We start from the raw sequence: 26,457 nt of genomic DNA, 5'->3' as shown, positions 1-26,457 counted from the left end.
AAACTCTGCTACACAAAAGCTCCTGAGTCATCAAACCTGGTCCCTGGTCCCGAAGTTGAATCTTCTTTGGAGGTCACGGATCCGACACTGTCCACCGTAAGCTACCCTCTTGGGGGCTCGTCCGGGATCTTCAGGACAAGGTAAGAACACACAGAGCTCTAGCCTCCCTGCTGTCTCAGTACACACATGGTCTGCTTTACTTTTTAGCTCTTCAGTGTCCTTGTGTGAGTGAGTGACATGCCCTGTGTGAAGCAGGTGATGAGCCCTGCTATGCAGTTTTGTGGTGCCTCATAATGACTGAAGGCAGCCCCCAAAAGGGGAGCCTTGTTGGGGGTTCATGCCAACCCGCCAAGGCCAAGAGACACCCAAGGTCCCTGCTAGGGGAGCAGCAGAGATGGGAAAAGCGCGTGGACTGAACTTTCCTTTCTCGGTCAGCTTTTCCTGATCTCTTTGACCATTCTGTAATTGTGTGGGGAATTAGAGCTACTAACCTAATCTGTCGGATCACAGACTTTCACGGGAATTGTGATCCAGGCTGTTATTATGACTTTTACTTGGACCCCGTGTATGGAAGCGCCTGGCCTTGCTAGGAGCCCAAAGTTGCAGGAGTGCGTATGGAGCGAGGAGGAGCTCTGGCTCCAGGAACGTCTCTCAGGCTAGATGTCACCCTCCTGGCTGCCTGCCCCAGGGGTCAGCGACCTGAAAGGGAGGCTTTGTCACAGCCGTGCCTCCTGTCTATGTGGAGAGAAGCACTGCTGGAGCCCGTGAGGCCTTCTGAGGACATAGGTTGGGAGCTGCAGGGTCTGGTCAGGCTGGAAGTGCAACAGGCTTCCTCCTTTGGTAGCGCTAGCTCCTAGCGGGCCAGAGGAGGCTCGCTGATGGCTTTTGTCTCAACTCCTTAGATATTCCTTTCGTGGAATCTGTCGAAATGAACTGGAAGGAATGGCCCTGATAGTTCGAGAACAAAAATCACTTTTCCTTCGCTGGCCAGCCCTCCACCACCTCTTTGCTCTCACATACACCGGCGTGGCGACACTCAGGAGGGACATCCTGGTTGTTGTTCGTCCCTTTACAACTCACACACTTCCCCTAGGAGTCCTAGCTTGGGAAACATTCTGGGAAAGCTACTCTCCTCCACCTCGGGAGGCATCAGAAGAAGAGGGCAAATCAAACCAAGGTCCTGGTGTTATGGAACTAAGTCAGTCTGGGATGCCATCAGGTCTACCCCGGGGGCATCTCCACACAACCTTGGTGGGCAGACAGAATGAAAACCACAATCACAGAAAACTAAGCAATCTCATTGCATGGACCACAGCCTTGTCTAACTCACTGAAACTATGAGCCATGCCATGTAGGGACACCCTCTGATGGAGAAGGATAAGCTTAAGGAAGCTTCCTGATGGGAGAGACTGACTGAGGGGGAAACTGCGTCTTGTTCTGATGGGTGAGGCCATGCTCAGTAAATCTAATCCAATTTTCTGTGTTCCCTCCCTGTTATTTACCTGGGGCCAAACTATGGTGGAGATAATGAAGACAATGGCGACCTCCTTCAAAACGCCCCATGCAGACACTGCTGCACTCAGGGCCCCCGACCCTGCAGCAGCCACCGCCACCCACGCCTCCACCAGCGACTCCTGGATGCTCACGGGCAAGTCTGGGTCAGTCTCTTGTGGGGTCCCTGCTGCTTTCTCCTGGGTCCTGGTTTGCACAAGGTTCTGTGTGTGCCCTCCAAGAGTCTGTGTCCCCAGTCCTGTGTAAGTTCTGGCAGCTCTATGATGGGGTTACTGGCGACCTCCTCCAAGAGGGCTTGTGCCACACCCAGGTCTGCTGCACCCAGAGCCCCTGTCCCTGCAGCAGTCCACTGCTGACCTGTACCTCCTCAGGAGACACTCACACACAGTTCTGTCTCCGTCTCTGTGGGGTCTCTGGGTCCTGGTGCGCACAAGGTCAGGGCTGAACAGGAACCCAGTTGGCTGGGGAGTGAGCCACAGGTGAAAATCACATTGCTCACATCATCCAGGCTTGAGACAAGGCTGCAGAGCTGGGCTTTCTGCATGAATATGTCTTTTATCTGGTTGTCCAGCTGGAGGAGAGATACCACATGCTGTCATTTGGTATCACCACACTGTATTATCAGTAACACTGCCATCAGCCCCTTGGAGCTGAGGCCCCTTGGACGAGGATCCTGGATAAGTCCTCCTGGGCAGGCAGAGTTTATCCCTGGCTGCTCTTTTGCTTGGGGAGGAGGGATTCCACTTCCACAGGCTTCTGGCTATGCCAGGGTGTGGATCAGATCCCATCTGGAATGAAGAGGCTGATATAATGACGACCCCAATGCCCCTTACCTGGGAACAGAAGACATATTAAAATGCAGAATCAGGTTGTATCCCAGAGAATGGTGACAGGAAGGAGGCTGGAGGTGGGGGAGTTAGGTTTTCCCTTTCCACAGTGCTGGTGGGGATTCTCTTCCTGACGTGAGCAGAGGGGACTTGGCCAAGGGCACTCCCTTTGTCGAGAGGCCAGTCCTGGCAACGTTGCAGCAGCCACGATCCAGGCAAGAGAACCTTCTGTAGGGGCGAGATGCTGCACATGAGGGCCAAGGAGGGCTGATATCTATCTTCTATTTCTCTTTTTGGTATTATACAATCAACTTTTGTTAGCCATTGCAGTCAGTCTAGCTGGATTCTGAGGGTTTAAGGAATGTACCTATTTCTACAACTGGGACTCAGCCTGGTAGAGATGATTCTATAACTCTGCCATCCTATATGGTAGCTGTGCCCAAGCTTGCACTCAGTCACTTCAGTCATGTACGACCCTTTGCAAACCTGACTGTAGCCCACCACGCTCCTCTATCCATGGGATTTTCCTGGCAAGAATAATGGAGTGGGTTGCCATGCCCTCCTCCAGGGGATCTTCCCCATCTAGGGATCAAATCCGCATCTCTTGCATTGCAGGCAGACTCTTTACCCCCAGCTACCAAGGAAGCCCAATATGGTAGCCACTTGTGGCTACTGAATGCTTAAAATGTGGCTAGTCTTAAGAGAGATGTGATTTAAACATAAAATATATTTTAGCTTTCAAGGACTTACTATCAAAAAAGAGAACGTGAAATATTTCACTAATATTTTAAAAATTTGATTACCTATTGAAATGATAGTAATTTGGATATACTGCTATAAAGAAGACATTATTAAATTAACTGCACCTGTTTTTCACTTTTAAAAATGTGGCTACCAGGAAACTTAAAATTACATATGTGGCTTGCACTGTTTCTATTGGAAGTCTCCGGATGACTTTCAGAAATTCTGAGGTGAGTGAGTGGCCAAGATGTGAAGACACCAGCAGGATGGATTCAGTACACTAGCGTCCCTTGGGGAGTTCCCGACATAGGTGAGTCAGGAAACCCCCGTCGAGGATGGGCTCCAGCAATGCTAGTTGGGTACAAAGGAGAAGAATGACCTCAGAGGGCTGGACCTGTGGGTGAAGTCCAGGAATAAAGAGAGCTGGAGATTTTAATTTTGCACCAGAACATCTGTCCAGAAACCCAAGATGGGGCTGAGAGGTAAGAAGCCCCCAGGTGCATCCCAAAGAGCTTGCAAGTGGCTTCCAGTTTCAGCAACCAACTAGGTGATCCTATTTTAGGGCCTTAGGAACTTACTCACAAAGACCTTGTTGATCATGGCTATGGATTTATGTGTGTGTGCTTAGTCGCTCAGTCATGTCTGACTCTTTGCAACCCCACAGACTGTAGCCTGCCAGGCTTCTCTGTTCATGGGATTCTTCAGGCAAGAATACTGGAGTGAGTGGCCATGCCCTCCTCCAGGGGATCTTCCCAACCCAGGGATCGAACCCAGGCCTCCCCCCTTGCAGGAAGATTCTTTACTGTCTGAGCCACCAGGGAAGCCTATGGGTTTTATGCCATGGGTTAAATCGTACATCCTGTGCGACAACTCCACATTATGAGAATATGTTATCACTCAGAGCAGTGGGCACACTGGCGCTTTGCCCAGATCCCTTTCTTGTTCTGGGAACCCATCCCCCAGCTCCTGGGACTCCTCTGCTAAAAAGCACAAGCTGTGGGCAATTCCCTGGCCATCCAGGGGTTGGGACCCTATGCTTTTACAGCCACTGGGGGTGCGGGTTCAATCTCTGGTCAGGGAACTAAGATCCCGCAAGCCGAGAGGCATGGCAAAACACAAAACTACAGCTGTGACCCCCTTCAGATGATTGCCGGTGGGCTCCAGGGACCCCCTTGCCCGTTCAGAGTTCAAGTCCCCACGGCCAGTGACTGACTGGTGTAGGTTGTGAGACTTGGCCCCAGATGGAATGACTGAGCTGCCACTTCTGCTCAGAGCCCTCCTGTGACCAGGCTGAGGCTACATCTGAAATCACACTCTTGGCCTCTTCCCTTTTCTGGTCCTGCTCCCTGCGCTCCCTTCCTGGTTTCTCAGGGAGGCATTTCCTTCATAAGTCACTTGTTCCCAAAAGCTCACCTTTGGCTTTCCTTCTGGGGAACCCCACCAGAAAACAGTCAGACTTTATTGTGGGTGTTGGTCTTGACCTTGGGTGGTGGCCAGGTACTACACATCCATCGACTGTGTGGGATTCCAAACCCTCGGGGTACCCTTCCTGAGACCCCTGGTTGTGTGTGTAGAAGGGCAGCGACCACAGGGCCAGGAGAGGGCCCGTGTATGGCCATGAAGCAACCATGAACATCACACCAGCAGCCACAGGACTTCCCTCCGACCATTTATTTTGTTGCTGCTTAATCAGGCTCTTTCCCAACATGTCGCCATCTCCAGCATCGCCTCTTGTCCAGAAAGTTGAAACCATGCCCCGCCTCTCGTCATCTTCACAATACCCTCTGCTCTCTTATTTAAAAGATTTCAAAGTAAAGATCGAAACAGGACCTTGGCTGAGTTTTGCAACACGGGAGTGTATTCTAGGCCTATGTTTATAGAAGGTGGTGGGTGGGAAAGAATCACAAGCCCAGGGATGCTGGGGGGATATCCACGGCAAGGGCAGTCGCACGGGTGGGCAAGCAAGACGGGGAAGGCCGTCTGAGGCCTGGGGGCTTCAGAGTCATCAGCAACTGCTAACTTACTGATGGGGAGAGCCTTAGAAAAATCCAGAAATACACACCGTCTCCACACGGGAAGTGCGCGCTTCCCCTTAAGGCAGACTAAAAAAGAAAAAATGAAAGCCCCACACACACATTAACCAAGCACAAAAACACACAGCAAACTCTAAGTCTCCAGATAAACATTCACAAATAGGCACTTGGTGTCTTCAGCTCTGGGGTTGGAGAAACCTGGGGCTTGGGCCCCAAAGGCAGGAGCCGCTGTTCCCAAAGCGGGAACAGCAGCTTCTGAAGGCGCTGGGGCCCCATCTGCTGGGGGGCACTGGCCCCGCTGGACGGGCAGGAGGCTTGTTTAAAGAAGACCCACCCCTCTCATTTCACTGCGACAGCGACTTGTGGAAGCTCTGCACCCTGTGCATTCCCTGAATATAGTGAACTGGTATTTCTAAAGAGTGCATCACCGGAAGGGCAGATGTGGACATTTAAATGTGGGTGGCTGCCTCCTGGAGGCAAGGCAAGGGCCAGAACCTGCTTGCTACCGGGCCCTGTACCCTCAGAGCCCACCACTGTGCCCGGCACTCAGACACACAATACAGGTTTGCTGAATGAGTGAATAATCCAAGATCTCATTCTTCAGGAATCCAAATTTACAACCTTTTCATTGGTTATAAATCAGTTCCTTTTTAACTCTCGAAGTGGAATTATAATTCACTTATTCTCTGAAGTCAGCTGCCCTTAAAGGAAATTTTAAAGCTGAAACTAAGTCTTTTCAGTGGGAGCCAGAGAATGAATCTGATTATGTCCAAATGAGAGGATTTTCAGCATGTACTAATAAACTTCAGTGGGGATCATCGGTCCATCTCTAAGGCCAGTATCTGGCCCAGAACTGGCTGTTGGGGCTGGAGGTTAGGGCAGGGTCTTTATGTCTTGTGCCTGACATCTGGAGAGGAGAGGTGGGTCTTTAATTGTGTCTTGTGGCGGGGAGGTCTGAGTGTGGCTGGTGGGGAAGAAGTCCTTGTCTAGCTGCCTGGAGAGACGGCATCAGAGCAGGAAGTGGAGGCCATGAGAGGAGATGGGTCAGGGGCGGCCAGAGAATCGAGAACCCAGCAGAGAAGATGGGTAACACAGCTCACCCTGGGGCATCTTTGCACATGGAACTCTGGGGCCATGAGGATGCTGGGGTCGGGGCGGGGGGTGGGGAACTCCCAAACATCTGGGAGAGCCTGGGTCCATGAGAAAGATGAGGCAGAAGGAGCATCTCAGAAATGGAGAAGGCTGTGCTGATAAAATCTGCTGCCAGCGAAGGGTCTAAGCTCGATGATTGGACCCTCGGGGAGTGGGGAGCTGCCAGTGGTGTCTACACTGCAGAGGGCAAGCAAGGGGATCTGCGGCAGCCTGGAAAGGAATGAATAAATGGGGTGGCCCCCTGGACAAACAGCAGTGGATTTCAAAGGATGACGGCAGTTCTAGGTACACCTGGATCCCAGAATCCCCTCATGCCGGCTGCCTTGGCCCTCGGGGCACGGCTGCTGGGCAAACTGGCCGTCCCAGAGCCTCTTCCCGTCTCCTCTCATTCCGCTTTGGACAACAGACTAAAGACTGGGGAAGGTTCTGGGCCCTGGGGTTTTTGGCTTGCTTTTCACATCAGGGCTACACAGACTCTGGCCAAACGTTCAGCTACTTTCAGGACGGTCCACGTGGAGGGTCACGGGGGAGATGACATTGTGGGTGCTGAGGCCCTTCTGAGGGAGGCAAGGCACGGATACCCCACACCCGTCCCCAGTGCTGGAAGGCCCCTCAGGGGCGGCCCGCAGTCCAGTCCAGGCAGGGGGTGCTCTGGGGGTACGAAGAGTCTGGAGAAGTCAGGGAGGGCGGGGGGCACCCGGGCCCTGTGGTGTCAGCCCCGACAGCTGGGTCTCCTCCTTTTTGTCATACAAGCGCCTGACTCGGCTTTGGTTGCTGAGTACTCACTTCAAACATGGTGACCTTGAGTGAACACACTGCCAGCTACGTGACCAGGTAAGGAGCCAGGCCGCCTCCCCTCACTGAGGCCCTCTCTTCTAGAGATCTTAGTTGATTCTGATAACTGACAATTGGGGCTACCTTTTTTCCCCCCTCTTCCCTCGCTTTAAATTTCCACTCTCCCATTTAAAATTCACCAAGAAAGAGAAAGCCCTCGAAAAACCAGACCCCCACCCTCAACTCGCATGCAAGCAGAGGCCCAGTTTCCTGGGCTCTCTCTCCCCACGACCTAGCTGTGTGGCCCAGTGTGCCAGGCAACTTCCGGGTCCTGTAAGTAAAGTGAAATTGAAAGTAGAAACGTTTCCCCCAAGTTCCCTGATGGCTATCGCTGAAGGGCATCCTGCAGTCACACTAAGAACCACAGAGGCTGGTCCGGCACCAGCACGGCAGCCGTGGGGCTGCGGCCCGCTCACGGCAGCCCCGGGCAGGTCAGGGCTCCATGTGCCACCACTTGAAGGCGAAGGGCTTCCGGCGCACGTTGGTGCCGCAGTGCACCTCGCCCAGGAACTTGTGGTAGGCGGAGATGTCGTCCACGAAGGTGCAGCAGAGGCCCAGGGGCTCCAGCAGGCAGCGCACATGCGTCTCCAGGCAGCACACCTCCTCCACCTGCGGCCCGAACGGCTTGGGGATGCCCAGGTCCTTGTCGAGTACGATCATGTTCACCTGGGACGGGCAGGGGGGCGGCAGTCACCGTCACTGAGCGCCTGCTCTGCCCGCCCTGCTCCAAGCCCTCCAACAGCCCTGCGATCCGGGACTGTGAGTATCCCCACTTTACAGATGAGGAAGCGGAGGCTCAGAGGGGGCTCAGCACTCCATACACGGCACAGCTACATGGAAAGCCTAGCAACCGCCCCGTGTGTGTGTGTGGACACACGTGTGCATGCAGCTGCATGTGCATCGGTGTGTGCACTGCACGCGTGAACGCGTGTTTTCATGTGCGTATACACGCAGCTGTGTTTCTTGTGTGTGAGTTTTTTAACCTCTTTCTAGCTCTAGAAGACTCTCCTCTATGATAACAAGAATCTCTCTCGTCTATAAAGGCCTTTGAATTTACAAAGCACTTTCCACTGTGTTAAGCTGAAGCCTCCCCCAGGATCCCAAGGGGCAACCAGGAGGAGCAGTCCTCCAGGCAGGGTGAGTGCTGGGGTGGGAGGCCACACGGCAGCTCAGCCGGGCCTGGGGTCTGGGCCTCCCGTTCGGCCAGCCTCAGCAAGGGGTCCCTCCAAGTCTGGCCCGCCCCTACTGACAGTTTGGGTGAGGTCCGGAGCCCACAACACCTCACCATGTTTGGGAAGAAGGCCCTGGCCTGGTGGTTCTTGTCCATCTTGAACAGGGCGGGCAGGTCGATGATATCCTGCTCCGTCAGTCCCAGCTCCTTCTTGAGGATGTCGCGGTTCCAGTCCAGGCAGCGCTGGGTGACGGGGAAGAAGGGAGGGCGGGCGAGTGAGGGGCACCCCAACACCTCTGTCCACCTCAGCCCTGCCTGAGGCATCAGACCCGGGGCCCCAGCACTCCAGGGAGCGTGCAGGGCTCCTCCAGCACGGGGCACCTCTCCCATGCCCCTCCCACCCGCACTGGGAGTAATGGAGAAGCGAGAAAGTTACAGAATTCGTACCAGGAGCTCACAGCAATGATACTCAGCACTCATTTACTGATCACCAACTACGAGTCAGACCCTAAGCGCTTGCCATGCAGCGTCCCACTGAATCCTCAGGCCACCCCAGGTGGAAAGAGTAACAGTGACGATGGTCTTGATTAATAATAATAAAAACTAACATGTACGAGCACCCTAAGTGTACGGTTCTGAGTGCTGTACGTACGTTCCTTGTCTCAACCTCAGTCTCGTGAGGTGGACGCTGTTAGTATCTCCTTATTGGAGACCAGGTGGCTCGGTGGTGAAGAATCTGCCTAACAAGACTCAGGTTCAGTCTCCAGGTCGGGAAGATCCCTGGAGAAGGAAACGGCAACCTACTCCAGCACTCTTGCCTGGGAAATCGCATGGACAGAGAAGCTGTTGCACTACAGTCCATGGGTCACAAAGAGCCGAACACGACTGAGCGACTGAGCACACACATCTCGAGTATTAGAGACGAGGGAAGCTAAGACAGACTCCTTAGTGAGCGGCCCAGAGTCCCAGTGCGGAAAGCGAGGGGTCGTGGTCTGATCTCAGATCTACCTGATGCCAAAAAGTGAAACAGAGAGGGGTTGTGATAAAGTCAACTTTCAACCGGCCGTGAGACGTTTGGGGACCTTTGGGAAACTTGGGGTTGCTTCTCCAGCATCCCTCCACCCCTCCCCTTGAAATGCAGCAGCCAGTCGCTGGGTTGAGCTGTCACCTCCTTGAGACGGCTGGTGCCCCTGCCTCTTTGTTCCAGGGGTCAGTTCAAGGGCAATAAACTAGGATTGAGGCAGTCAGCATATGAAATTCCTCTGGCTATAAGAATCGGTTCAGGTTAGCGCAGAGTGAAATGCAAAGCTTTTGTTTAATTGTTGGCGGCATGTAAGACCTCTCTCTTTGTGGAGGTATGGGGGGTGGATGGACGACCTTGAACTGCTGCAACTAAGCTTCTGCCAGGAGGGTGCCTGCAGAGCCCAAGAAGTGCAGGGATGGAGCCAGAGCCCTGATGAATCCTGCAGAGCCCAAGTGCAGGGATGGAGCCAGAGCCCTGATGAGCCTACGCCTGAAATCCACGCCACTGTCGAACTTTCCACTTGTATGAGCCAATCGTGCCCTTTTGTCTCAATATGTCCGAGTTTTTTTTAAACTTGGTGCTTTAAATATGCCCATGCAAACAGAGATCTAATTCAACTAAATAGGACCCTGTTCACTGGTTTCTACTTCTGGATATAATTTTGAGATTTAGGAATTCAGAAAGTAGGATTCATCCATAGAGAGAAAACTTCAGGAATCTGTGACCCCTAAAAAATAAAACTTCAGGGCATATCTTCATATAAGAGTTTTCCTGGAAGTAGGTCTGTAGTTTTCGTATTTTGCTGTCTGTGGGTCTCCCCCAAATGTTGTGGGCTCTAGCCTTACAGAAACTTCGGCTCTTGAGCACCGCTTGGTACATCTTCTTTCCCAGGTCTCCTGTCTGCTTCTGGCCTCTGCTGGCCTGCACCTCCCACCGCTGTCACACACTCAGCTTCCAGTAGGGAGTAAGTCAGGCAGGCGGGCCGCCATCCCCTAGGGCGGCCCCAAGGCTGTGACAGGCGCAGCCTCTTCCCTCCCACAAGGCCCAGCCCGCGCTCACCTGGAAGTACTGGTTCTCCTGCACGAGGCTCTCATTGGACAGAATCTTGTTGATGGTGATGCGCTTGCTGCTCATCCCGCCCAGGCCTGTGGGGGTGAGAGGACAGGGGATGGTCTATGTCCTGCCTCGTGCTCTTCTTTGCCAAGACTCTCAGCTTCTGGGCTCTCTCAGGACGAGGCCGATGGAGCAGGAACAGGCAGGAGCGTGGGAGGGCAGCCCCTGCGGACGCTTCTTTCCCCAGGGCTGGCCATGTCACTAGGGCCAGGGAAGAGGGGGGCCGCTGCCTTGCTCTCTCTCTGGCCCGAGGGTGGGGTGGCACAAGAGGCCTGCTTCCAAGGACGAGCAGCGGGCCAGGGGGAGGGTGGCAGAAGCGACCTCCTTCCAAGGACGAGCAGCGGGCCGGGGGGGGGTGGGGTGGCAGAAGCGACCTCCTTCCAAGGATGAGAAGCAGGCCAGGGGGCGGGTGGCAGAAGCGACCTCCTTCCAAGGACGAGCAGCGGGCCAGGGGGGAGGGTGGCAGAAGCAGGGGGCCAGGCAGCGATGCCCTCCTGTTTCAGGCCCGCCTCACGCCCGCCCCCGTGCTGTGCTGGGCCTGCATCTATCTCCTGTCCGCTCGTGGGGACCTGTGTGGTTTCTGATTGGTGACCCCCAACGCTTAGGGAGCACCCGCTATGTAGCAGGGAGCCGTCTGGAAATTCACCGCAGTAGCTCAATAGTCTCCCCCCATCTCTATCAGGTAGCTTCCAGCATTAAAGATGAAGAAGCGGAGGCACAGAGACGCTCCCTGACTCATCCGAGGCCTTATAGCTGGTGGCTGAGCCCGTAAGCAGACCAGGAAGCCAGACTGCAGAGCCCAGCCATTGACTCCTTTCTTCCGTGTCTGATGCTGGTCCACTGCGTTTCCTAGCTTGTTAGTGGCAAACAGATGGGGGCTGCTGCTGAGCGGTCTCCAACCCCTTGGACGCATCTGTACAGAGATAACAGCTCCTGTGCCCTATGGGGGGCTTTGAGGGGTTAATATAGAAAGAAGCTTTCAGAAAGTTGAGACTCATGCCTGCCAACCTAAAACGTTCCTATCGGTGGGAATTAAAAAAGGATAGTGGTCTTATCTTGTCCGTCCCAGACACTAGTCACCATCAGGAACGCTGCCTTTGGACATGGAGGGTGGTCATGTAACTAAGTATCAACCAGTCTGAGGGATACACTCTTGGGATCAGGTGGATTAGAGATGCCAACCTGAAAAGTGACAACAACTAATTTACGAAAAACACTTAAGAAACTGTCATGGCGCCTCACTGAATCCACCTGATCAGCTCCCTTTGTTTCCATGGTTAATTTAAGAGCAAAGCTCCTCCCAGTCTGTCTGTCTCAATTACGTGTCTGAATTAAGCAGACGGTTTCTCGCTCCGGGACTCATGGTGAAGCTGTCCTGCATTGCGTCATCAGCTCTGCTCTTCTTCCTGCCCCTAAACTGCAGGATGTACGCTCTTCTCTAGCTTCGTTTCCAAAGCGCAAGGTCCCCGAGTGCAGATGGCACTTTGGTTTTGAACCATTTAACTCTCCTCGGGGCTGGTGCCATTTGAAGTGTCCCACACCATGTCCCGAAGAACCACAGGCCACTGTCGAGGGTCATAAGGGGCGGTGGGCGGCTTGAGGTGGGGGTGACGACCGCGAGGCCCACAGAGGCCAGGGCCGCCTCCCACCAGGATGACCCCACGGCCTCAGAGCGGGCTGGACGACCGGAAGTGGAGCTGGCTGTCCGGGACAAAGCGCTTACCAGCCCCATCCTCCCAAAGGCCCCCTGGGGGCCTGGCTCGCTGCCAGGGCCCCGTGGGCACTCACCTTTGAACATGATGGCCTCCCCGTGGCCCTCCTTCTGCTTCTCTCTGAAGAGCTTGTAGCAGGCTGAGGTGCTGGCCATGAGCATCCGGAATTTCTGCGAGAGACCGTCCGGCCGGCCGGTCAGCAGAGGGCAGGTGGCCGAGCTGCGTGGGGGGCTCCCGCCCTGAAGACCCGGGGCCCTGCCTGCACATTGTCTCAGCCACCCACACCGAGTGGCGAAGGCTGCCTGGCAGGATTTCTCTATTTCAGAGGAGTATTTCTCACCCTTCCTGCCACAGAAATTTTCCTGCCTCAGCAACGCCGTCGAGTCGAAGCTCCGAGTAAAAGGTGACCTTGGACAGAGAGGGAGAGCATCTCCAAGGGGCCAAGAGGCCCGGCCATTTGCTCCAGATTTCCAGGGTTATTAAGTTGCAGACATTTCTTTGCATTTCAGAAAACGAAAGACTCTCTCTAGGGCCCCAGGCCCATAGGCCATTGCTCTCCAGGGCATTACGGCCAGTACCGTGGCCGCCAGCCTGTGGGGTTATCGGACACTTCAAGTGCTGCTGGTCTTAGTGGAGATGTGTGAGGAATAAAGCATACACCAGATTCTGAATGCTTGGTATGAAAAAAGAACGTAAAACCTCTCATTATTAATTTTTATAATGATTACATGTTGAAATGCTAAAATTTCAGATTTATTGGGTTAAACATTTACTGGCCACAGCAACAACATATAAACCAGCTTCAGCCTCCTTCCTTCTTCCTCTGTACAGTCCATTTCCACTAGATACCCCGCTGCTGACAAGAGCTGGTAGTACAGGGGTTCCGCACCAGCCTCCCTGCTCCAGCCTCAGAGGTCAGCTCACCTTGGTGCCTGGGATGGGGACGAAGGTCACGAACTCATCCACGTGGCCCACGGTCAGCCAGTCTGAGTAGAGCTCCACGGGCACCTGGACCTGCTGGGCCTGCAGGAAGTCCCGCACCACCCTGGTCATCCTCCGACCACCGGACCTGGGTGGGGTTGGGAGGGGGCAGTTCTTCAGAAGGTTGCCCGTGGTGCCTGTCTCGCCAGAGGGCTTGCAGGAGTTCAGCCCCTGGAACCCAGCCTGGACCCAGCGTGGCATCAGCAGAAAAGTCATGAGAAGGAACCTGAGTTGCAGAGACACTGCCCAGCCAGAAAGGCAGTTGAGTCCAGGGGGGAATAAGGAAGTGTCAGCTGCAGCCACGGTGTGTGTGAAGGGCATGGAGCCCGGCCTTTAGGCCCTGAGGGTGTCAGTGGGTACAGGGAGGCCAGCTTCGTGCCCAGGGGTCCTTCTTGGACTGCTGGAGGGGCTAAGGCTCAGGCAGCATTGCACAATCTGCCCCTGCCTATGTCCCTCTCTGCGAGTAACATCTCACTTTCAGTCTTCCATCAAGTGACGCCTCTTCCAGGAAGCCCTTCTTGACTTCTACACTCCCTGAGGTCTTCAATCTGCCCGTTACCCTTACACTATAACCCAAGATCTTCACAGTGGCTAGAAGATTCGTTTTTGATCTGGGCCCCGTCTATGTCTCCTACTTCACCTTACTCTTCCTTGTTCTGTCTGTGCCTGCTTTATCTTCCTCACTGCATCTGTTAGCACCCAGAAGTACCTCGCTTGGCCGCTTGCCCCCACGTTTGTTTTCTATATTGCCGAGGCCCCCACGCATCTTCTCTCAGTGCTGTCCCTCCTCCAGCTCCTGCGCCCCTTCCCCACCGCATTTATAATCTCATCATATACCCTCCCATTTGGGGAAGAGGGTCATTTACTTAGTTTCTTTCCTGGTGGCTCAGACGGTAAGGCGTCTGCCTACCATGCGGGAGACCTGGGTTCGATTCCTGGGTCGGGAAAATCTCTTGAAGGAGGAAATGGCAACCCACTCCAGTATTCGTGCCTGGAAAATCCCATGGACAGAGGAGCCTGGTAGGTAGGCTACAGTCCATGGGGTCGCAAAGAGTCAGACAAGACTGAGCGACTTCACTTCACTTCACGTTAGATCCTAATTCACACTAAGATGTAAAGGCTAACTTGATTTTCTTTCCAAGAATGTCTATATCTTGTCAGTCATGGGCAGGTTAATTCTCCCAGCCAATCACTCCATGTTGGAGCAACCCAGTCTGCTCCGACAGAAACAACCGCTACCCCCCAACCCCCCCCCCCCCCCCCGCCAGCCCCTCCCTGGCTTCTCTTACAGAGGGAAGCTGCTCCCAATGAGGATCCGGCCCAGCGGGTATGTCTTGCCATCCACGGTCACTGGCGGACTGACCTCCAGGTTCCCGAAGGAATCCAGGCTGGTGACAGTCTCAAAGAGTGGCTCCCGGGTTACATAGCCAAAGTCTGGGCCCTGGGCAGGGGGCACACACCTGTGGTTAGTCCCCCGTGGCCAGGAGCCCTCAGTCCCAGCCCAGCCACCCTCTGAGGACCACTTTTCACCACCTTTGGTATGGCCCTGAGAGCACTTAGCTTCTGGGGGTTGCCCATTTGCTTGTTACTCCCGCTGAAGAGCAGGAACCCGGCATGGGGAGACTGTGAGCACGTCGGTATGAGCGTGCGTGTGTGTGTGTGTGTGTGCACGCGTGCACATCTGTGTCTCTGCATCCGTCTCTATTTCTTAAACACAGAGAAATACTGGCGATTTCATGATTGGTCCTTGTTTTGTGCCATTGACATCCCTGTTCCTCTGCTGATGTGAGCAAGCAACGGACCTTTGCTGATGTTAGCTATTGACGGATGGGGGCTGTTTGTTACTATGATCTTACCAAGGGAAAGCTGGCCAAACATGCAAGAACGTCAGATAAGTAACATATACGATTTCAATCCAGCCCCAACCAACCATGTGTGTTCACTGAGCCCAGATGCAGCCTCAGACTCCTTCTTAGCACAGAGCTCTAACAGACTGGAGTTACATGATACAACCCCCGTAATGAGTATGGTAAAGCCCCTGTGACTCCCTGAATTTTAAGTTTCCTTTCATGATTTTTTTTTTTTTGGTAAAAAGGTAGGGATCTTGCTTGAGAGCTTGCACTGGGGCTGGAACGAAGCTTGTCCGACAGACATCCTTGCTAATAAAAATCATAGAGTGAGAAGACGTGGCTTATCCTGGCCCAGCTCAGAGGCTCAAGGGACAGCTGTGCCCAGAGGGGTGAATGGCTGCAGCTTAGCGCTTTCTCTCCTGGGAGCCCCAGACGGCAAGGTGTGATCTGCCAGAGGCTGGGGCAGCTGGGCTTTTATAGCCTCACACAGGGGGCGGGGGGCAGGCACGCAGCACAGAGCCGGGCTTGGCCCGGGCCTCCAGGAACAACGCAGCACAGGGCACTGGTACCAGGCCAGCCGGGAACACTGCAGGCAGTGGTGAGCCAGGAAGAAAGTGAGAACAGGATCTGAGGCCTCAGTTCTCAGGCCTGTGGCAACTGCTGAACGGTATGACTGCCCCTCGTGTTGGAGGAAGTGGACAGTCCATACTGAGGACGGTGTCCAGGGCTGGGGAATGAGAACCAGAACAGCAGCTAATAATAGTCCTTGTGTCGGGAGCAGCATGGGTGTCTTAGATCACGCCTTCGGTCTTTGCAGCAAGTCTGTGAGACGGATGCCATTCCAATCCCCGTTCCACAGACGAGCACACTGAGGCCTGAGGAGGTTAAGTTGCTTGCCCAAGGCCACGCTGCTGCTAAGGGGCGGAACTGGGACTCGAGGCCAGCTCCATCTGGCGTTCCAGAGCCGTGTGCTCATGGCCCTGCCATCTCCTGTGATGAGGGACAAGGTTAGTGAGTGTTCTCAAGCAGCAGGTGCGGACTTGGCTAAGGGCTGAGCAGCTCTGGTGTCTCAGGGAGGCTGTCTTGCATGTTACTTTGGGAAAGACCCCTAACCTACATTTTATGCTCCAGCCAAGCTCTCCTTGCCTATTCAGGGCAGAAGGTCAGGACAAGGAAGACTGAGTTGGGTTCTGTCCTCATCCAATTGGTTGTTGAGGGCATAAAAAGAGAGTGGTAATGACCTCTAGGATCAAGGGTGGGGGTTAGATTGCTTTTTTAAAAACTCATGAACTAAAAAATCACAGCCTTACTGAGCTTTGAAGTTGGAACCAGGCTTTCCAACAACTGCTTATAAGTTTCCTCCTTGAAATGTATTTTGTTGCAAGTTGGAGGTGGGGGCAGGGGCAGATCTCTGTCTCCCATAGAATCAGTTATGAGAGCAGGAAGGGATGTTGGAGGTTACTATCCCAATGACCCATTCTGCAGATGAGAAGATGGAAGCAACAGACTAATTTGCCAAGGGGCTTCCCGGTGTCTCAGACGGTAAAGAGTCCGCCTGCAACACAGGAGACCCGGGTTCAATCCCTGGGTCCGAAAGATTCCCTGGAGAAGGAACGGCAACCCGTTCCGGGGTTCTTGCCTGAGACTCCCGGGGACAGAGGGGTGCCCGAGGCCTCCCCACTGCTCTGCCCTGCAGCCCCGGGCTGCACCCCGACCCCATCCGGCAAGGCGGCCCTCAGCCTCTCACCAGGAGCTGCTTCACCGGGAAATCCTTCAGGTTTCCGTCTCTGGGGGAGTCCAGCACCACGGGGAAGCCTTTGTGCGGGGCCTCGATGTAGCCAAACTCGATTTCATCCTGTGGGGACAGTGGGAAGAGCCATCCAGTGAGCCCAGGGGGCCTCCAGGGAACTCCAGCTGCCTCCCCGGTCCCTCGCATACGACGGCAGGAGTTTCTTATGCAGCCTTCCTCAGAGGCTCTGCAGGCCCCTGGTGTGCTTGCACTCACTGACCCCGCTGTAAAAAGCTGGTAACATCCTGTGTGCATCTTCCTGCAAGGAACACCTTAACTCGAGAGCCATGCTGTATTCACAGATGGGCTCCTCTTTGGCTGTTGTAGGGTGCTCCACAGAGAGGCGACCGGTCACGCAGTCGCCCCTCCCCACGGACGGATGTCTCCGTTGCTTCAGTCTCCGCCCCTCTAAGAAGCTGCAGTGAGCCGCCTGGTGCGTTTATGTCCCTGTGCACACGCACACGCGTGATCTGACATAGAATTCACACGTGCGGAGCAGCTGGCTGCCAGGCTGCTGACACTAAGCTGCCCCTCTTGCCTGAGTCCTGAGCCGCGTCCTTCCCAGCCTGGGGGCCTCACCTGGATCCAGCGGTCTCCCCGGTTCATGTACTGGAAGCAGACCTTCAGTTCGCAGCTGGTTTTCTCCACCAGGTTCTTCACCTCTTTCAGGAACAGGTAGTTGTCCTTCATGCTGAGAAGCGTGGGCAAGAGGGAGAGACCAGGAGGGAGCGTGAGGAGGCACAGGCCCGCCATGGGGGAGGCGCGGCAGCGGGCCCCTGGGCTGGGCCCTGCTGGGCAGGTGAAGCCCCTCTGTGCTCACCTGTGCAGAGGCTGCTGGAGTCAAGGGCCGTGCAAACTCAGCCCTTCCTGCAGTGTCTGCCACGGTCATGAACAAAGCGAGGAGGGGAATTCTCACCCCACCTCCTGAAAGCCTTCCACCTCTGACTCCCAGATTTCCAAGAAACAGCTAACCTAACCCGGAGGTAGGGGATGGGCTTAGGACATGGACAGCACAGGCCCAAAGGATATGGGAAAGGAAACGCAGCTATCGCTTTTAGAGCACAAAAACTGCTCCAGGACCTTGACAAACGCTTTGCCTGCTTCACCCCACTTAATCCTCGCAGAGACTCTGTGATGTCACCATCTCAGAGAAACAGAGGCACAGAGAGGTCACGTTAGTGCTCAAGGTCACGCAGCCGAGAAGCAACGAGCGTGACCTGACCCAGGTCTCTCACCTCCTGAAGCCCCAGCTCCAGCCGCCTGGCCTGTCTGCACTGTGCCTACCGCTTACCAGCACACAAATACCGACACTGGAGGCAGGATGTTGGGGGTCATGATCCACGGAGCGATGCGGAACGTCACGGTGTCCGTGAAGACGGGCGTCAGAGGGATCTCCTGGGCGTGGGAGAGATCAGGAGGTCTTGTCAGGGTGCTTTTCACTCCTGTCTAACAAAGTAGGTGAGACCAATAACTGCTGTTCAGCCGCGCAGTTGTGTCCGACTCTTTGTGACCCCATGAATCGCAGCACGCCAGGCCTCCCTGTCCATCACCAACTCCTGGAGTTCACTCAGACTCCCGTCCATCGAGTCGGCGATGCCATCCAGCCATCTCACCCTCTGTCGTCCCCTTCTCCTTCTGCCTCAGTCTTTCCCAATGGTAGTACATTATTGAGCACTTACTGTATGCCAGGTCCTATTGTGACAGGTGAGATTTCACTTCTGCCATACTCAGGGGTACATACTATTTTAATCCTTGTTTTGTAGATGGGAAAACTGAGTCACAGACCTCTGATTCACAAACTGTACAAAGCTGTCCAAGGTCAAGTGATCAGTAAGTGGGTGAGCCTGTATTTAAACCCAGACTGTTGAGCTCAATCTCAACTGCTATCTGATCTCATTGCATCCAAGTTCTTTTCCTGAAATCGGCTCACACGATGACTGAGTCAGACCCAGCCTTCCTCAGTTTTTGCTCTGGGTACCTTGCTCTTTTCTACGTGTGAACATTTTAATGTTATCGGGCGAAATTTTGCTCTGTCCAGATTTTTTTTTAAGGAAAGGTTCGGGAAGCTTGCCCGGAACCTGAGGGAAGATGAGGTAAGATTTCGTTGCATGGCTGGCTTTGGAAAGCTACAGGAAGCCGCGTCCCGCCCTTGGTGGGGAGCACAGGGGTGGCCTTTCCCGCATGGGTCTGCCTTCCGCTGGTGTCCGCTGGAGGGGCCACTCTGAGACCCTGATGCACTGCGGGTGCAGGAGCAGCCCCTCCCCGCCCCATCTCGTTATCTCTGTTTTTTCTGCCTTTCCCTCCTCCCAGGGACTCGAGAGCACGTTGTGAATGAGCTGCTCCAAGCTTGGATGCTCACAATCACCCCAGGAAGCAGAAGCATGTGTCATTTCTATTTTCCACGTGGGGAAACCAAGGCACACGGGGCCAGTTCACTTGCCCAATGTCTCGTGGGCTCAGACCCGGGCAGTCTGACTCGAGCTCCTTCTCATAACCCTGAGGCCCAGCTTCACCTGCGGCCGAGCCCATGGCATCTCGCCTTGAAGTGGTCGAGAGGCGAAGCAGAGGAGCAAGCCCGTGTCTGAGGGGGCAGCCAGGCCCTCCCTCTATCTGAGCGAAGGGGGCCTGAGAGCCAGGGCTCTGGGGCTGCAGTTTTGGTAAGAGGTCCTTACGGGTGGGAAGCAGCCTCAGCTGGGGGCACCGCTCCCCTAGGGGGCGAGTACTCGCCTCCCCGCTCACTTTCTGCAAACCAGGAGCGCACGTGCGCGAGATGTCCGGCCGCAGCAGGGGGACGTGGTTCAGGATTGTGATTCGGCAGCTCCCACGGCGAGGGTGCAGGGCCCGTTAGGGAGGGAAGAGCAGGGCACACGCGCGTGGCTTAGTTTGTTCCTCGTGCCAACCAATGGTTCCCTGTGCCCAGAACTACACCCACCCTGCACATGGATGGGGGCTTCCCAGCTGGCGCAGCGGTAAAGAACCTGCCTGCCAACGCAGGAGACGCAAGCTGGATCCCTGGGTCAGGAAGAACCACTGGACAAGGAAATGGTAACCCACTTCAGATATTCTTGCCTGGGAGATTGCACAGACAGAGGAGCCTGGCTCCTCAAGTAATGTCTGATCTCACTGCATCAAAGTTTTCTTCCTGAAGTCAGCTCACATGATAATCGGGCCAGGCTCAGCCTTCCTGTTTCTGCTCTGGGCACGTCGTTACAGTCCACGGGGTTGCAAAGAGCCAGATGCAACTGAGTGATTGAGCGCACACACACACACACACACACACACACTCTCTCCAGGGAGCAGGCAGACCTGGGGACAGGCGTGAGGTCAGAGACACACCCGAAGAGCATCCTCGGGAGGAGGTACAGTGAGGAGGACCCCCAGGGCGGGGCTCGGAGGCCCTGGCGGATGTGTGCAGGTGATGGGAGCACTTAGATCTCCAAACCTGGGCTTCCTCCAAGGGGAGCCCGCTCCGCCCCCGGGAGCCCCTCCCGGCGAAGGCCCTCACCTCGGCCATGTACTCCAGCAGGCTGACGTGGATGGAGACCAGGCCCGCGAAGCCCTCGTCGGGAAAACGCAGGCCTTCCACGAAGAACAGCAGCTCCTCAGAGCCGCCCGAGTACTTGACCACGTGGTAGAGCTTCCGCCGGCCCAGGATGTGGACGTAACGCTGGCCGAAAAAGGGGTCTGGAGGAAGAAGGACCCAGCTCAGGCCCCGCTCCCCCAGCCGACCGTGGGGCGGGCTCGCTGATGGGGGCGCGACAGCAAAGCCCCTTGTCCTCTACACACAGGGAAAGCACGAGCGGCCAACGCCACCGGAAGGGCCGCGGCCCGGGCACCGTCCCAGCCCTGCTGGGCCCTAGCCCTGTGGCCCCGGACCAGACACCCTCCCAGCTTCCAGCTTCCTCGGCTATAGAGTGAGTGAGCTCTCCCCAGGAAGGAGACAGAGATGAGAGAAGCTGAGGACTGGGCAGCCAGTGGTGGCGAAGAAGGGAATTATTGTTCGCATTTTACAGAGGAGGAAACTGAGTCCCAGAAGGGAAAATGGCTTGTCTGGTGTCATATAGCCAGTACGTAGCTGAGCTGGGAATCAAATCCCTAATTCTGAACCCCAATCTCTCCTCCCCTTTATATAAAGAAAACACCCACTTATGCCCTCCATTCCCCTCTGTACAGTGGAAGCCGTATCAGCGTGTGGGTCTCTCGCTGTGCATTTTTTTTTCCTGGTTGCACACGTTTGCAGCTGGGAGGAAAGGCCGGTTTCTCCTACACTCCTAGGCCACTGAAATCTCCTGGCTCCTCACAGTGCTGTTCCCTCTGCTTAGAAGGCTTGTCTCCCACCTTCAGGCTTCTGAACTGCGCCCAGATCCCCCAGAGACCAAGCCAGGGGCTCTGTCTGCAGCGTCTGCACCCCTGGCCTTCCCTGTCCCAGCCCAAACGGACATGATCTCAGTGTTCAGCTGTTGGCCCCCAGAGCCTGTCACCTGCATGATGGCTGAGACAGGCCCGGCCGGGCCCAGCGCAGGTTGGGTTTGATAAACATCTGCTGAATGCACCAGTGCGCCCATGTCACCATATGGGAGCACTTTCAGGCCAATTGAGAGTGCATATACTGAGTTACTGCTCTCTGACCACATGGGCAAGGACCTCTGCACGAGACAGAGAGGGTCAAGAAGTGGCCCCTCGCAAGGCTCAGCTGGTGGTAAGATCGCACAGGTGAGGGAAGCGTCACAGTAGAGCTCTGCGGTGAGTGAGCTGGAGGGGTTACTGGGAGGCAGAGGAAGGGAGCGGGATGGGAGGAGTTTGAGCGAAGAAAGGCAGCCTTTGAGATGCCCTTGGGGGTGGCAGAGGTGGGCACAGCGAGAAGATGCAATACTTGCATTGCCAAACGCATGGAGGTAGGACCCTAGGCAGTTCCAGGAGAAGTTTCTTTATGCCCTGCAGAGCTGGAAGGGCAGAGTAAGGCTCAGCTTAGTGCTGTCGTCAACAACAAAGGGAACGATTAATGAGCAGGCGCCCGAGGGCTACAACGTGTGCAAAATGAACAGAGGAACCAGCGAGGCCTGGGCTCGGGATGGCACCTCACATAGGAGAAGGTGCTCAATTAGATCTTGGTTATAAATACAGCTCCCTGAGGGTGGGTTACCTGAGTGGCTATGACTTCCAGAGTCAGAGAGATGCCTCTTTGGCTTTCAAGCTGCAAAACCCCAGGGAATTCACTTAACCTTCCCGAGCCTCGTTTATTCATCTGTTAAATGGGAGACAGTAACATTCATGCCACAAGGTGCTTGCAAGATAAAATCAGGAACCGAGGTAAGCTTGGTAACCAAGGGTGACAACCGGTAACACAGCTGGGACCCGCTGGTATTACTGTTATGAGAACCTGTGAATGTATCGGCAGACCCTTTACTGAAAAACACGACTTTCTCGTTGAATGGTTTAGGAATAGGGCAGCTAGGTGGGATGTGTGTGCGTGTGTGCTCCCCCTGGGCCTGGGAGGGTGGGGCTCTGGCAGGGGAGCTGGGTGGGGTACGAGGACACGTTTTGGCCCATCTGTGTGTAGTCTTTTCTGTCTGTGGCCCACAGTATCTCAGGCCAGCTCTGGGCAGATCGATCACTCGGTGGAACAATCAGCCACTGTCCCCGGAGCCTCCTTCCCCTGTCTCCCATCCCCAGTTGGACGCGGGCCTGCCTCCGCGTGGCCAGCTCCCCCTGCAGGAACCAACAATGCCCCTCTATGGTGCAGCCCACGCGCCTCGGGCTGGCCCCGCCAGCCACCCTGACCTCCCCTTAGCCCTAGGCGTTGGCCCGCAGGCTGGCACGTGACATCACCCTTCCGGTCAGGGTGGAGTCATTCCACCTCCCAAGGAGACTCTGAGAGTGTGAGCAACTGTCCTGGTTTGCCCGAGATTGAGGGGCTTATCAGAATGAGGGATTTTTAGTGCAAAACCAGGACAGTCCTGGGAAAACTGGTGCAAGCCGGTCACCGCAGCCCCGCAGAGAAAGGTCAGGAGCCGACCCCCGCAGAGAAAGGTCAGGAGCCGACCTCTGAGACCCGAGGGTAGAGTCTGAGGCTGGGGCACACACGCCTGGGCCTTCCTAACAGCACTGGGGACGCCTGTCCACGTCACTGACTGTAATCAACGATCACAGTAACAGCCCCCTGAGAAGCAGTGTCATCCACAGGGAGCATTCCACGGACCGGCTGCTGAGTGCTGACATGTTTCTTATTTGATCTCTGTCGCCAGGGGGACAGTCAGGCCTCTCCTTAGCCACGAGTGACATCCCACACGAGGTACCCAAGGGCTGGCCTGCTGAGACTTGCCCACGCCCAGGATGTGAAGCCCCTGGGCTCCAGAACGGCGTCTCAGGGCCCCTGAGCCCCCAGCCCAGCCCCTGGCCGCTGGGTACGAGTGGCACCTGACATTCGTGTAACACCACACAGCCTCACCCACGGTACACCTGGAGTTTGGCAGAGACCTCAAAATGTCGCAAAAAGGAAGAAAAGGAAACCGCGCCATCGACAAAATCCCTCTCAGCCTGCTCTTTGGTGCCGAGTGTTCACCCGGGGCTTCGGTTCTGGGGGACACGGACTCTCCCGGGCTCATCGCTGCGTCAGTGAGGCCGTGCCCCTCCACGGGATGGCAACCCGATAACAGCCTGGGGATGGCGCAGCAAAGCGCTTCCAGCGGCGGCTCCCGTCTGCTCGGGGCCCAGCTCGGACGGCTGGGTGGGGGACGGACGTAATCCCGAGCCACACCTGAGGCTACCGCCACCCTCGGAAAGGCCTCCAGGTCACGGCTGGGGGCCGCCGGGAGCAGCAGGCCGAGCGTCACAATGTGACCTCAGGGGCCGCCCGTACCCCTCCGGCCCGGCCAGCAGCCCCACCCGCCGTGGTAACCCCGGCCTGGATGGGGTAAACAGCAACGGCTCGGGCCCCCTGGGGCAGTGGAGCCGGCCTGACTGGGGACCTTCCAGCCCGAGGCAGTCACTGCCCGATCCCGGGGTGGATCAGCAGGAGGACGGGCTTCAGGTGGCAGCTGTCCACTGCGGTCCTGGCAGAGCCCCTCCTGGAGGCGAGGGCCCGGGGTCACCGGGACCTGCCCCGGTTCTGAGTGGGCCTGTTCTGTGAGGTGGGTTCCAGAGCTAGGAGACCCCAGGCTCCTGGAGGGACAGGCACGCAGGGCAGCTCCACCCCGCACCATGGCAAATTGCAAAGCGAACTATTTTGCTGAGAGAGCTTTTTAACACATAAATCAGAGCTTGACAGTCGCTTGCTTAAAAGCCTCTAATGGCTTTTGGCTGCACTTAGAGTCAATCCAAGCCCTCTGTCTGCCCTGGCCCCTGCCCAGTCCGCCGACCTTGACTCCAACACATCCCTTGCTGCGGTCTGCTGCCTGCTCCCCCAGTGCTCCAAACCGGTTCCCTCCGCTTGCAACACTCTTCCCTCAGCTTGGGAATGGCTGGTTCTTTCTCACTGTCGGGAGACCTGGGCTCGATCCCTGGGTTGGGAAGATCCCCTGGAGGAGGGCATGGTAAACCACTCCAGTATTCTTGCCTGGGAAAACCCCATGGACGGAGGAGCCTGGCAGGCTGCAGTCTGTGGGGTTGCAGGGAGCCGGACACGACTGAGCGACTGAGCACTCAGCACTTCTCATGGCTGGTTTGGGTCTCGACTCAGACGTCGCCCCCCTTGGAGAGGCCCCCCGACCCTCTATGCCAGTGGCTCCCGCCTCCACCTGCTGTCCCCTACGACTTGCTTTGTGTCCTTGCCTTGTCAAGCTCCCCGTGACGTCTCCCTCACAGGCTGTCCCCTCCCTGAGGGCAGGGTGCTGACCCAGGGATCCTGGTGCTGAGACCCAGCACCCGGCACGGAGGGGCTCAACAGCCAACCACAGAAGGCATGAGACTGAGCGGGCAGCTGTGGGCATTAGCCCCTTGCAAAGCATGTTTCCCACACAAGGGGCCCCGGACGCCCTGTCCTTGGCAAGATGAACTAGGGGTCTACTCCTTGAGGGTGCACACAGCATCATCAGGGGCTCTTTCAAAGTCGGGGCGGGGGGACTTCCCTGGGTGGTCCAGTGGCTGAGACCCCACGCTCCCACTGCAGGGGGCCCGGGATGGATCCCTGGTCAGGGAACCAGAGGCCACGTGAGCCCACATGAGCCCACGTACCATAACTAACCATCCCCCATGCTGCAATGAAGACCCGGCATGCCAAAAAAAAAAAGTCGGGGCAGTTTTTCATTTTCAGAAAGTCGGAGAGGAGAAACACCGGCCGGGGAGAGGGTGGGTCCCTGCCTCAGGCGTCATGAAGGCGACAGGAGTCTGGGGAGGATGACTCACAAAGCCCGTGACTGTCACCGCTGACTCCTTGAGGGCGGAGAGGCCGCGCCCTTGGGGCCCTGACTTCACAGGGCCGAGGTGGCCCTGGATGATGGCTGGTCCATTACCAAGAGGCCAGTCCTGGACCTCTCCAGCCACCTGCCCCTGTGATGACTAAGGGGCCCTGGGGAGCCTTAGAGGGTGAAGCACGCTCCCCGAGGGCAGAAGCCGCTGGAGGGTGGGCAGGGGACACTCACTCTCCACGCAGAACACGCCCACTTTGTCCGAGTCCGACATGGAGATGTAGAGGACGATCTCGTAGCCGGCAGGGAGGTGCTCAGGGCCTTTGGTCCGCAGGATCATCTGGGACATGTCCTTCAGGTCTGCGGGCAGAGGCAAGAGGATGCTGGAACTGAGAGAACCGCTCTGGGCTGCAGGGGTCCGAGGTGCGGGGGGACTGGATGAAGGTACTTGGGAGGTACCAACTTCCAGTTATCCTCGGGATGTGAGGAACAACACGACTGATCTCAGACACTGCTGCACGTCTCACGTGAAAGTCGTTAAGAAAGTCAATCCTAAGAGGTCTCCTCTCAAGGATTTTTTTTTCTATTTCTTTAATTGTGTACCTATATGAGATGATGGATGTTTACTAAACTTCTTGAGATACTCACTTTATGATGTATGGGAATCAAATCACTGTGCTGTGTGCCTTAAACTAACATACTGCTGTATGTCAATCATATCTCAATTAAAAAAGAAAAACAAAGGAGAACTGTGGCTGGAATGTTGGCCTGTTACTTTTACAAGCAGGACAAAGCAAACCCCAAACGTATATATTATGGAAACGTATATATTATGAAAAGTGTAAGAACTAGTTGCTATCTCCAACACCACAGATGACCTCCCATAACACTTCTGGAACATCCTTCTGCTCCTTTTTTAACATAGGTGCAGCTTCGTAAAGAGCGTGGTTCCAATCCAACCGAGCGGTATTGATAGTTTTGCCATCTGCTCTTAGCAAGAGTGGATACCTGAGTCCAGTCCTCAGGAGAGCCAAGGTCACACCCGCCTCCCGCTTTGCCCAAGACTTGGCCCGAATGTCCCCACTGCCCCTCCCTGCCCTCCTCGCAGCCCCGAGTGCTGAGCCCGCGCACCTTCCTTGCTGTAGACCTTCTCATCACTGCAGTCCTCCTGGGGCAACCAGGGTGTGTCTCGGTCACAGTTCACCAGCAGGATGGCGCCCTGGCCCTCAGGGCCCCAGGTCCAGGATGCCTGCGTCGGCGAGGAGAGAGGGCAACGCTGTTGTCTCTACTTCTGCAGATGTTCCCAACCTCAGTGCAGACCCCACAGGACACTGGGGAGACGGCCCAGGGTGAGACTCAAGAGCAGCCACGGG

At 55.7% G+C, this 26,457-nt stretch overlaps 1 protein-coding gene across 6 annotated transcripts in view; it reads right to left on the bottom strand.

The window, feature by feature from the left end:
- Nucleotides 1–4,736: 4,736 nt before the first annotated feature.
- PADI2 (peptidyl arginine deiminase 2) overlaps nucleotides 4,737–26,457 on the bottom strand; it is a 56,302-nt gene continuing 34,581 nt past the window's right edge. For 2 of the 6 annotated variants that reach the window (XM_070778087.1, XM_070778115.1), the window contains 13 exons: nucleotides 26,216–26,333; nucleotides 25,319–25,444; nucleotides 21,617–21,682; nucleotides 20,245–20,423; nucleotides 18,031–18,185; nucleotides 17,319–17,430; nucleotides 16,698–16,805; nucleotides 14,390–14,541; nucleotides 13,044–13,188; nucleotides 12,196–12,289; nucleotides 10,354–10,439; nucleotides 8,385–8,513; nucleotides 4,737–7,765 (listed from right to left, as the gene is read on the bottom strand). In XM_070778087.1, the coding sequence (XP_070634188.1) occupies nucleotides 7,532–7,765; nucleotides 8,385–8,513; nucleotides 10,354–10,439; nucleotides 12,196–12,289; nucleotides 13,044–13,188; nucleotides 14,390–14,541; nucleotides 16,698–16,805; nucleotides 17,319–17,430; nucleotides 18,031–18,185; nucleotides 20,245–20,423; nucleotides 21,617–21,682; nucleotides 25,319–25,444; nucleotides 26,216–26,333 (1,704 nt within the window). In that variant the 3' untranslated portion in view covers nucleotides 4,737–7,531. Of the gene's footprint in view, nucleotides 7,766–8,384; nucleotides 8,514–10,353; nucleotides 10,440–10,796; nucleotides 11,358–12,195; nucleotides 12,290–13,043; nucleotides 13,189–14,389; nucleotides 14,542–16,697; nucleotides 16,806–17,318; nucleotides 17,431–18,030; nucleotides 18,186–20,244; nucleotides 20,424–21,616; nucleotides 21,683–25,318; nucleotides 25,445–26,215; nucleotides 26,334–26,457 lie in introns of those variants that run through there. The other 4 variants (XM_070778090.1, XM_070778094.1, XM_019982608.2 and 1 more) reach the window with 4 other exon arrangements.

This window comes from Bos indicus, chromosome 2 (genome assembly GCF_029378745.1).
Source record: "Bos indicus isolate NIAB-ARS_2022 breed Sahiwal x Tharparkar chromosome 2, NIAB-ARS_B.indTharparkar_mat_pri_1.0, whole genome shotgun sequence".
Taxonomy (NCBI): Eukaryota; Metazoa; Chordata; class Mammalia; order Artiodactyla; family Bovidae; genus Bos; species Bos indicus.
The sequence above is the reverse complement of the archived record's forward strand: the minus strand, read 5'-3'. Positions and strand labels throughout refer to the sequence as shown.